Here is a 12247-nt window from a genome sequence, read left to right on the forward strand (position 1 = left end):
TATAATATATAAGAAAAATATTCCAAACATATTTACTTAGTTCTTTTTTTTTTTTTTTTTAATCCTCACCCGAGAACATTTTTTTTTTCATTTATGTTCAGATAGAGCGGGAGGGAGAGAGGTAGGAAAAAAGAGAGAGAAAAACATTGATGTGAGAGAGACATGTTGAGTGGTCACCACCTATATGACCCCAAACAGGGTGGAGACAAACTGCAACCGAGGTGCATGCCCTTAGCGGGAACCAAACCCAGGACTCTCTGGTCTGCTGGCTGACACTCTAACCGCTGAGCCAAACCAGCCAGGGACACATCCAAACTCTTAAGGGTGGCATACAAAGCTTTTCAAGATCCACTCTGGTCCTCTCCCTCCACCTGTCTCTCACCATTGCCTGTATGTACCTCCTGCTCCAGCCAAGTCATCTTGGTTTACTTTTTTTTTTTATCCTCACCAGAGGACATTTTTGCATTTATCTTCAGATAGAGCAGAAGGGAGAGAGGAAGGAAGAGAGAGAGAAACATCGATGTGAGAGAGACACATCAAGTGGTTGCCACCCACACGACCCCACCCGGGGCTGGGGACAAACTGCAACCAAGGTACGTGCTCTTAGCGGGAACCAAACCCAGGACTCTCTGGTCTGCAGGCTGATGCTCTAACCATTGAGCCAAACCAGCCAGGGCGTCATCTTGGTTTAGATCTCTGATTTCCAAACCTCTATTATGTCTGGAATACCCTTCTCTTTCTTTACTTGGACTTCTCCTTATTCTCTCAGCCTATTTCCACACATTTTTCAGGACCTGGCTCAGACATCATCTTCTTGGGGAAGTCAGGGCAAATGTTTTTAGTCTCAGTTTCCACAGCCCTGCATAGCCCTCTCACTGTACTGGTCACACTGTTTTATGATGGCCAACTTGTTGCTTATCTCCCTTCTACTGTTAGCTTCCTTGCAGATAAAGACCACATGGAATGGTATGTTCATATTTAGTGTTTAAGCTTAGCATTTCCTGTGCTTAGCATAGTGCCTAGCTTTCAAAATACTTTGAGTGAAAGGATGAAATTTTCCTGCATAAAATGTTAAATTAATAATATACAAATACTTTGAAGCTCATATTTCTAATCAAAACAGATTTTAAAAAATCACTTTAGCTCTACACCCTCTGAGCATTGGCTGAGCAAAAGAATTTTCCAGTGAAGGTTCATTATTTGGTCAGCTATAAGTTGCAGAGCTCCCCAACAGAAATTATGTGACCTGCAAAAACAGCAATCTGTCCTGGCAGCTGTTACCAAATTCCCAGACACTCTGCAGCCCAGAGTTAGAGGTTTCTAATTTTAAGCATCTAATTTAGAACACATGCTTCCTTGGCAACTGGACATCAGACTTTTCAACCCACCTTTTCTCCATCCTGATGGGAGATACAGACCTCAGGACCTGGGGGCAAATTCTCCTTTTGCTCCAACTTATGAATTTTGATTTCACTTCCATTGGCTCTCAATTCATTCTAGAAAATAAAAATAGTCTGTGATATTTTTTTTTAATTCTCAAAATAATAAAATAAAATAAATTCTCAATATTCTATTTTCTTCATAGCACATCTATTAAGTAAACTTGGAATGTGAAAAAAAAATTTCTTTTAAGAGGCTTCAGGTCAAACAATCCCCTAATTCTCACAAGCAAAACGTATTGACTTGTGAAAAGACACAAGCAGCTTTGTGGACACATACCTCAGAGTTAAATATTTGTACACTAGTCTAAAACCGGATGCTCATTAGAATACAGACACATCAACATAGACACACACACAGACCACCCCAGCATACACGTTCTTGTGATTCACTCTTCTAGCAGCAGAGCTTGTGGGAATGCAAAGCTTGTGAGTTTTATCAGAAAAGAACATTCTGGAGCAGGGAAAGGAGATGCCAAGTGCCAATAATTAAGAAAATATACTGACCATATATACATATGCCCGGCCTGGAAAGAGAGACAGGGATGATGTATACATATGAAAACATATTATTTTTAATGATACCATAAAACAATCTTTTTTAGTGAGACTTTAAAAAACATGGTTTTGCATAAAATTCATACATTGTACTAAAGACATACCTTATTCCACTTCTCATAATAGAGCCTCAACTTAAAAAGCAGGCATTAATACTGTCATAGGAATAAGCATAATCAATTTTTTTTCCTTGCAAAGAACATTTGGGCAAAATATTAACATTAACTTTATCTATTAGACCCAAAATCAATATAGAGGTAGATGAATATCGACATTTCTTACCATTTGTCTGCTAGAAATTTAGTACTTTTCTGTTCTCTGTGATTCTTTTTAACTTTATTTTATGTTTTTATTGTTGTTGTTTTTTTTGAGAGAGAGGAAGGGAGAGAGATAAAAACACCAATCGACTGCCTCCTGCATGCCCCCTACTGGGGATTGAGCCCACAACCCAGGCATGTGCCCTGACCAGGAATTGAACTGACACCTCTCAGTCCATGAGACAAGGCTCAATTCACTGAGCCATATGGGTGGGCCAAGCCTCTGTGATTCTTTAGGCATGGGAAGAAAACAAATAATTTATGGCCACAGGGCCAATTAAGAGAGTGTGAGTGTAACTGGTTTACTCAGCTATGCAATTCCAGATTAAGGCACACATCTGGAAGTGCATCTGCAGGGAGGAGCTGGCAGCCAGCACTGCAGAAGACAATAGTAGCCCAACCACTGTTCCTGACCCCATCTCAAAGCCCAGACTCCAAAATCACTGCCATTAGAGTATGTGCCTTGTTACAACCATCCTCTGTAAGGGGCCTAAGAAATTATTTTGGGATGAGATAAAATGTCCTTTTTATAAGAATTCCTAAAATTGCCCTCGCCAGTTTGACTCAGCAGTTGGAGTGTTGGCCTGCAGACCAGAGAGTCCTGGGTTTGGTTCCCGCTAGGGGCATGTACCTAAATGAATGAATGAATGAATGAATGAATGAATGAATGAATGAATAAATAAAATAAAATAAAGAATTCCTAAAGCATTTCAATTCTTAAAATCTTCAGAAATGGAGAACTGCAATGCAGAAACTCTATTAGGAGTTTTTTTTTTTTTTGTTCTTTTTTTTCCCCCACTAAACAGGTTTTTCCACTTAGGGAGTCACCTGTAGGAATGTTTATAGCAGAAGGGCACTGAGAAGCAGCAAAATCCTGTAACAAGAGGGAATAAAGCTGCGCAGATCACTGACTTGCTGTATCTCCTGACCTGCCTCTAAGAGAAGTCTATGTTTGCTCATTTTTCACACTCACTATTTATTTACACACATCTATTCTTAAAATTACAGTAAAAAATCAAGATGAAATTATGCATTGCCCAGAGACTTAGGTCACCAATAAATACTACTAGAGAATGCATACTTAGTAGTGTGGAAAAAAGAAGGCTCTACACCTGAAACACACATGATTTCTAATAGGCACCAATTTCAATTGGCCTAGGAACAAATAAAATTCAATACTAGTCTTCCAACTTTGTTAAAAAATAGGACATCAAGAGATTAATGGTTTATAATTTGAAATCTTAGAAGGAACAAATATTTGAAATATATATATATAGTTATGTGTACATGTGTATATATGTGTGTGGACATATGAAGAAATGGCATTTGAAAGGGAACTTCAGCCCAGCCGGTGTGGCTCAGTGGTTGAGCATCGACCCATGCATCAAGAGGTCGCCAGTTCAATTCCCAGTCAAGGCATATGCCCAGGTTGTGGTCCCGATCCCCAGTGGGAGGCATGCAGGAGGTGGCCAACCAATGTTCTCTCTCACTGATGTTTCTATCTCTCTCTCCCTCTCTCTCTAAAATCAATAAAGAAAAAAATTTAAAAAGGTAACTTTAATTAAGCAGTTCCATAGTGTCATCCTGCCAGTTAAGCCTAAGTAAGTATAAAATGGGAAGACCCTTAATTTTATTTAGAAGACCAAATATTTTGTTCTTACTGAGTACGTCATCTTGCCATTTCTCTCCTCTTTTTCATTTACTATTCTATTTTTTTAAAAAATCATTACATCACAAGGAGTAAAGATTAAGTAGGCCATATGTTGTACAATTTAATTTATAAGAAATGTCTAGAATAGGTAAGTCCATAAAGAGAGAAAGTAAATTAGTGGTTGCCAGGGGAATTGGGAGTGACTGAACAGGCATGAGTATTTTTTTGGGGGGGGGGGGTGATGGAAATGTTCTGAAATTAGACAGTAGTGATGGTTGTACAACCTTGTGAATATACTAAAAATTACTGAATTGTATACTATAAAATGGTGATTTTATTTATTTTTTTATTCTTGTTTTTGTTTTCTTAAATTAATTTGTTTTTGTTACAAACATTTCTCCCTTTTCCCCCTTGACACCCTCCTCCCCATCCCTTCACCCCATCCCCAGCTTTGTTATCTATGTCCATAAAATGGTGATTTTATGTCATATGTATATAGAATAAAAAATTGCAAAAAAATCCCACTCCATATTAATGTTGAATATATCTAATGTTTCTCTGCACTATTTGCCCTTTCTTCCCTCAAAATCAAAAATAAAATAGATGTTTTTGTTAAAACTAATAAAATACTAATCTTTAACAACAAGATTAAGTAGAAGACGCAGGAAAACTCTCAATGACATTACCGAGTGGCAACATCACAAAAAAATGAGTGGGGTAGGAATGAGGCCTAGGAAAGCAGACAGGATAAGAACATGGTAGGGATGAAGAATAAAGCTAAGGTAGGATTTCTCGGAAAAGGAAATGGGGGTGTCGGGTGACAAGGGAAGGAGCTAGAGCTCACAAATCAGGGTCTGGCGACATTTCTAGTTCCTGTACTTGGTGACCATTTGATGGATGTATGAATGAATGATGCAGAACACATACTGTATAGTTGGTGGAATTGCTTTGTTTGGACACAGCTGCCTGGTACTTGGCCATTCGATCCTTTATGGAGGTTTCTGATAGGCGTGGGATCTCCAGATTTCGCCTAGTCTCATTTTTCTCCGAGTTGAATGCAGAAGTTGATACTTGACCTGGAAACATACAAAAAAACATGCTTTATTAGAAAGTAAAATGTGATTTCAGTGGTTTCAAGATTCTCAATTTGAGGCTATTGTAATCTAATGAATCAATTTCTTCTCTTAAGAGTACAAACAAGGAAAGCAGGAATATAACTGTCATTTATGTGGTAACATTCACTCACTACCTTCCCAACATTAAAAGGAGAACCCTTATCATAATTCAGTATTGTATGTTTTAAAATTCTGGCTTATTTAACATGTGAAAAAAATTAGATCTCAGTGTCACCTTATTTGCATTTCTTTGATTACTAGGAGGCTGATGATTTTATTATGTTTATTAACTTATATTTTTCTTTTGTGCAGTGCCTTATATGCCCTTTATCACATAATAATTCCACCCTCAAGGTGTTTTGTTACCACCAGTAGTACAGATAACCAACCTTTTTCTTTTTTTAATTGACTTTAGGGAGAGAAAGAGAAAGAGAGAGAGAAACATCGATTTGTTGTTCCACTTATTTATGCATTCATTGGTTGATTCTTCACTTGATCTTAGCAAACAGGCCAAGAAGTGATCATTGGTTGATTCTTATATGTGCCCTGACCAGGGATCAAACCCAGAACCTTGGCAAATGGGGATGACGCTCTAACCAACTGAGCTACCCAATAGGGGATGCTGTCCATCCATGAGAGCTCTCAAGCCTCAGATGACCACGCAGCCAAAGCTGTCTGTAGTACTTCCCTTGGAATCCCACAACGGTAATATGTTTAGCACCGGCTACCAGTGATGAGGATGGATTAAAAATACATGCCCAGGCTGGTTTGGCTCAGAGGTTAGAGCGTCGGCCCGTGGGCCAGAGAGTCGTGAGTTCATTCCCACTAATGGCATGTACCTCAGTTGCAGTTTGTCCCCAGCCATACAGGGTCGTGTGGGTGGCAACTACTCGTTGTGTCTCTCTCACATCGATGTTTCTCTCCCTCTCTTCCCCCCTCTCTCCCTTCTGCTCTATCTGAAGATAAATGCAAAAAATGTCTTCGGGTGAGGATAAAAAAATATATATGTACAGAGAAGCTGTTTGTGGAAAGCAATGAGATTTGGGAATGGCTTGTATCCAACAGATAGACTTCCTTTTAATTTGTGCCACTCTTCCTTCAAAAGCATTGGCTTTTTACAAATGAGTACTTTCCAGAGAACACCATGCACATGGAATTCTCTGCTTACCTGGCCCTATTTCCAAATCATCCAGAGAATAGCTGTTTTCAGAGATCCTCCTTCCACCTGCACTTCGGCTTTGGGCCCGAAGAATCTGTTAGGAAAACAAAACCCAGACAAGTTTTGCAAAGGAGATGGGAAATCTTTATTTATTTTTCTTTTATTGATTTTAGAGAGAAAGGAAGTGAGAGGGTGACAGAGATAGAAACACTGATGGGAGAGAACATCAATTGGCCGCCTCCTGCATGCCTCCCTCATCCCCCACTGGGGATTGGGCCCATAACCTGGGCATGTGTCCTGACCGGGAATCGAACTGGCGACCTCTTGGTGCATGGGTCGACACTCAACCACTGAGCCACACCGGCTGGACAGAAGATGGGAAATCTTGATGCAATATTCAAAGAGGAGGACTGCAAATCTCCTTTATAAATAAAATCCAGAAGGGATTATATTTTATATTTAATTTTATATTCCACAGAATATATTTTCAGTATTATAAATATCAAGCACTACATATTTACAGGTACCCAGGGAAGAATAAGTTAATTCTATCTAGGTTACGCTCTCTGCCAATGATCACTGCCTAACCAGTTTAACCAGAAAGCCTTGTAATTTAAACAGTCATTGTGGGAAATCTTCTTGTCCCAGACAACAATGACATGTGTCTCCAAAGTGCCAAGTCCTGCTGGCAGTATCTGCTATTTCCCTTCTCCGTACTACCTATCCCTGCTGTTGCTGCCCTGGATGAATGACTGAATTACTTTTCTATTTGCTTCTTCTACCTTCCAAAGAAGTCTATGATGCTACCGTTATCCCAAGTAATACAAAGTAACCATCCCACATATAATTATGTTACGCTTTTGTTTAAACTTATTAAAGGACTCCTGATCACTCCTTGAATTAAATCTAAAGTGCTTAGTATATCACAGATGATCAGTTATAGATCTGGCCCCTGCCTACCCTCTCTGGGTAGGTATATTCTCTTCTTCACCTTTACCCTCTGGGAAAAGCAAACTGCTGTGAGGTCCATGATATTGTAAATGAGTTCCCTCCCTGGGTTACCATTTTATCCTTCTGTTGTCTAGCAAATGCTGTTCCTTCAAGATTCAGTATGGGAGGGATGGGAGCAGAAAGAAGGGGGTCAATGGGGGCAAAAAGGGGGGACATCTGTAATACTTTCAACAATAAAGATAAATTAATATTTTTTTCAATTTTTTAAAAAATCCTTACCCGAGGACATTTTTCCATTTTTTTGTTCAGATAGAGTGGGAAGGAGAGAGAGAGAGAAACATTGACGTGAAAAGGACACATTGAGTGGCTGCCACTCACACGATCCAACCAGGGCCGGGGACAAACTGCAACTGAGGTACGTGCTCTCAGTGGTAACCGAACCAGGGTCTCTCTGGACCACAGGCCGACTCTCTAACTGCTGAGCCAAACCGGCCAGGGCTAAATTTATATATATATATATATATATTTTTTTTCATCCTCACCCGAGGATATTTTTCCATTTTTTGTACAGATAGAGTGGGAGGGAGAGAGAGGAAGGGAGAGAGAGAGAGAAACATCGGCGTGAAGGGACACATCGAGTGGCTGCCACCCGCACGACCAACCAGGGTCGGGGACAAACTGCAACCGAAGTACATGCCCCTAGCGGGAACCGAACCCGGGTCTCTCAGGACCGTAGGCCGACGCTCTAACCGCTGAGCCAAACTGGCCAGGGCTAAATTAATATTTTTTTAATTGATTTTTTAGAAAGAGAGAAAGGGAGAGATAGAAACATCAATCGGCCCTGGCCAGTTTGGCTCAGCAGTTAGAGCATTGTCCCACAGACTGAATGGTCTTGAGTTCAATTCTCGGTCAAGGGCATGTACCTGGGTTGCAGGTTCCATCCTCAGCCTTGGTCAGGGTTGTTTGGGAGACAACCAATCGATGTGTGTCTCCCACATCGATGTTCTTGCTCTCTCTCTCTCTTTCTCTCTCTCTCTCTCTTTTTCTCTCCCTCCCTCCCTTCCATTCTATCTAAAAAAAATCAGTGGAAAAATATCCTCAGGTGAGGATTAACATAACAAAGAAAGAAAACATACCACTTCAAAAGTCAGAGCCAAGGATTGGTTTGCTTGTACCATATCAAAAAGAGTATAATTTCTTGCAAGTTCAATATACATTTAATATAATTTTACTTTAGTCAGCTTTGCTATTTACATTATTAGTTGAATCTATTTTTAATAAAAACCAAATAAACTGTAGCAACTCTAACCTTGCCATATTATACCCAGGTCAGCTGCGCCATTAATCATATCCACATGACTCATATAATGCAACCTACTCTTACTCGGGGAGAAGCCCCCAATCTGGAGATGAAGATCACTCACCAAAGCAAAAAGATAAATTTGGCAGGCTACCCTCCCATCCACATTTTGTTTGTTTGTTTTGTTTTCAAAACATATGTCATTTGCAGATAATTAAAGTAAATGAAATTCCAAAGATTTATCCCAAATGCTGCCGCACTGTAAGATGACCACTATAAAAATTAGAATTTTCAGGACTCAAAAAGAGAGAAAGCCTGAAAATATATATTTAAAAAAAATTTTTTTTTAATTGACATTTTAGAGACAGAGGAAGGGAGAGATAGAAACATCAATGTGAGAGAGAAACATCCATCAGCTGCCTCCTGCAAGTCCCCCACTGGGGATCGAGCCCACAACCCGGGCATGTGTCCTGACCAGGAATCAAACCTGGACTTCTCAGTCCATGGGACGAAGCTCAATCCACTGAGCCACACCGGCTGAGTCTTTTTTTTTTTTTTTTAACTGAAACATAACAGGTTCTACATTCTTTTTTTTTTTTTTTTTGGTATGTGCCTCTAGCGGGAACCAAACCCGGGACTCTCTGGTCCACAAGCCAACGCTCCAACCGCTGAGCCAAACCGGCCAGAGCTGCATTCTCTTTTTTTTTTTTTTTTTTTTTAATCCTCAACCGAGGACATTTTTCCATTTTTTGTTCAGATAGAGCGGGAGGGAGAGAGAGGAAGAGAGAGAGAGAGAAACATCAATGTGAAGGGACACATCGAGTGGCTGCCACCTGCACAACCGACCAGAGCCGGGGACAAACTGCAACCGAGGTACGTGCCCTTAGCGGAAACCGAACCCGGGTCTCTCTGTACCGCGGGCCGACGCTCCAACCGCTGAGCCAAACCGGCCAGGGCCAGAGCTGCATTCTTAATGCTAGAGCATTTCAAATATTTACATCCTGTCAAAAGGTAAAGTTCAAGTACAATTCAAAGAGCATATGTTACATATTGCAACCTGCTGAGAGTTCAGTTTTCTGTCTGTACTTATAGTCACATGGGAAATCCCTGCACTGGTGGTTCCTGGGAGAAAGACCATTTAGAACTAGATCATGCCCTGCCAGGGCAGAGACTGTTTTTGGTTTTAGATGCATAAAATTTCTAATATTTGCTAGCTTTTCTTTTAAACCTTTGGGTTAAATAAAGAGACTTTTTTAAAAAAAGAAAAAGAAAAGAAAAGCTTTCTCGTTCATGAGGGTATCAATATTCTGAATTATCTTCTTTCAAGTCCTAAAAAAGTGAATTTGAAAAGCTATTTAGTCTTAGAGAAAAATAGAAAGAGAAACTCTGGAAATCAGTTATACTGATACTGGTTCTGAGGAGGAATTTAGCTGAGAGCATTTAATGAGATCCCAGGTGAAGCACTAAGCATTTTCTAAATACCTTTACACCTTCAAACCACTCAAATATCCAGAATAACAAGATCTCAAATGCATTTACTATGAATTTTATGATCCTCATTTACAAGTGGTAATCTGAGGTACAGGAAGAAGGAGGGGTTTCCTCCAGTATTTCTCAAGGAAGTAGAGGAACACAGAAAGAAAAAAACACCAGGAATCCTGACACTAAAATACTCTTCTGTAACTCATTTTTATCACATTTCAGCCTTTTTTATTCAGATGCTTGAGGGATCCTTAACCACCAGAATCTGTTAAGATCCAAGATAAAAGACAAGACATTTAAAAACTTTCTGGAATTTCCTATGGCTTGACCTCACCCCACCCACATGTCCTCCTTCCTGTCAGCTGACTGTAGTAACTCTGTTTAGTGTGAACGCCCCTTAAATATTCTCTGTGAATCCATAAACACATCAAAATGCACAAATAACAGAATAAGAGTTTGGGGCTTTTAGCCAGCAGTCCATAGAATTTCTTTTCTCTGGAAAACATTTTTTTAAAGAAATAAAATAAATTAGGTCCCAAATGTCAAATAAAAAGCAAGATTGTCTGCCCCCCTGTACCCCTATTTTCAGAAAAAAAAATCTCTTTAAAAGTTTATTTTCAACACTTTAATTTACTGAGAGGCTCCTACCTCTCTCAGCCACTTCCTTCAACTTTTCAACTCTGACCTTCCTGCAGACTCTCATCCTTCCAAAGTCAAGAATGAAGGAAGGATAACTTTTAGAAAAAAAAATGAGAGTTTGCTGAACTATGCACGAGTATCACAGGGTGTAGATAAAGCCTGGCCTTAATTTCATAAAGTATTGTGGGATAAACATTTCCTTCTCCAGGGACCTTCTTAGAAAAAATAAACCTCATTTAACTAAAACAACATATATAGAAGGAGGACTGATCTCCAGTGGTGGGATTTCTCTATTTTTTCTGTATCTCTAAGCATTCTATAAAAATTGTGTGTTATTTTTGCAATTAGAAAAAAAAAGAAAAGGAGGGAGAGATAATACTTTATACTTAGTTTTTAAATGTTTTCATTGACTTTAGAGAGAGAGGAAGGAAGAGGAATAGAAAAGAGAGAGAGAAACATTGATGTGATAGAGAAACATCCATTGGCTGCCTTCTGCACGCACCTCAACCAGGACCAAACCCACAACCTGGGTGTGTGCTGTGACCAGGAATCAAACTGGCAACCTTTTGGTGCACAGGATGACATTCAACCAACATCAGCCAGGGTAACACTTCATGCTTGTTAAATTAATATAAAAAGATAAAAAGGATAAAACCAAATGCTGATGAGGTGCTGGCGAATTAACTATGTCCTTAGATTGTGTTAGTGGTGTTATAAAATAGTAGAATCTTGCCTTGGCCGGTTTGGCTCAGCGGTTAGAGCGTTGGCCTTTGGTACAGAGAGACCCGGGTTCGGTTCCCGCTAAGGGCATGTACCTCGGTTGCAGTTTGTCCCCGGCCCTGGTTGGGTCGTGTGGGTGGCTACCACTCAATGTGTCCCTTTCATGTCGATGTTTCTCTCTCTCTCTCTCTCTCTCTCTCTTTCTCTCTCTCTCTCTCCCCCACTATCAAAAAATGTCCTCGGGTGAGGATAAAAAAATAAAAAAAAGCATAATCTTTGAGAACAAGCTGAAACTATGTAAGAAGAATGTTTAATAAATTATATCTTTCGATCATGATAATATCAGTAATATAGCCCCCTATCCCAAATAACTAAAAGCAAAATGTTTCTGCCAAGATGCTTAGAGGTTTTTATTAGGCTAAAAAAACCCCCTAAAAACCCTAATTACTGGAGAATGATTAAACAGTATAATGAAATAGCATGTTGCCATAAAAGGATAACTATATGAACTAGGAAGATACACAGTAAGGTCTATATAAAAAAGGCCAAACAAAAGATAAGCATACAAAACAGTGAGTACACAGTGACTAAAATAATGTAAAAACTATTATGCAATGATAAGTATATTACTGTGCACAACCGATGAAGGCTTCTTTTTTTTTTTTCCTGGTTCACTTTGCTTTTTCGTCTACTTTCTGGTTTACTGTGTGTGTGTGTGTGTGTGTGTGTGTGTGTGAGAGAGAGAGAGAGAGAGAGAGAGAGAGAGAGAGAGAGATTATTCAGATGACTATTTCATTAATGTAAGAAAAACAAACCTCCCAAAACCATAAGCTTCTAACTCAAGAGTTTTAGTACAAATCTGCTAAAAATGTGGGAAGAGGAAAGATAGAAAGCTAAATTCTTTGAGAACACACCT

General features: G+C 39.5%; 1 protein-coding gene across 4 annotated transcripts in view; it reads right to left on the minus strand.

Moving 5' to 3' along the window:
* The window catches only part of LIMA1 (LIM domain and actin binding 1), a 95075-nt gene that overhangs the window by 17711 nt on the left and 65117 nt on the right, over positions 1 to 12247 (minus strand). For all 4 annotated transcript variants that reach the window (XM_036252921.1, XM_036252919.1, XM_036252922.1 and 1 more), the window contains exons 5-7: positions 6249 to 6333; positions 4893 to 5041; positions 1389 to 1496 (exon numbers count right to left, since the gene is read on the minus strand). In XM_036252921.1, coding sequence (XP_036108814.1) covers positions 1389 to 1496; positions 4893 to 5041; positions 6249 to 6333 — 342 coding nt within the window. The remainder of the gene's footprint in view (positions 1 to 1388; positions 1497 to 4892; positions 5042 to 6248; positions 6334 to 12247) is intronic.

This window comes from Molossus molossus, unplaced genomic scaffold, assembly GCF_014108415.1.
Source record: "Molossus molossus isolate mMolMol1 unplaced genomic scaffold, mMolMol1.p scaffold_m16_p_10, whole genome shotgun sequence".
NCBI lineage: Eukaryota > Metazoa > Chordata > Mammalia > Chiroptera > Molossidae > Molossus > Molossus molossus.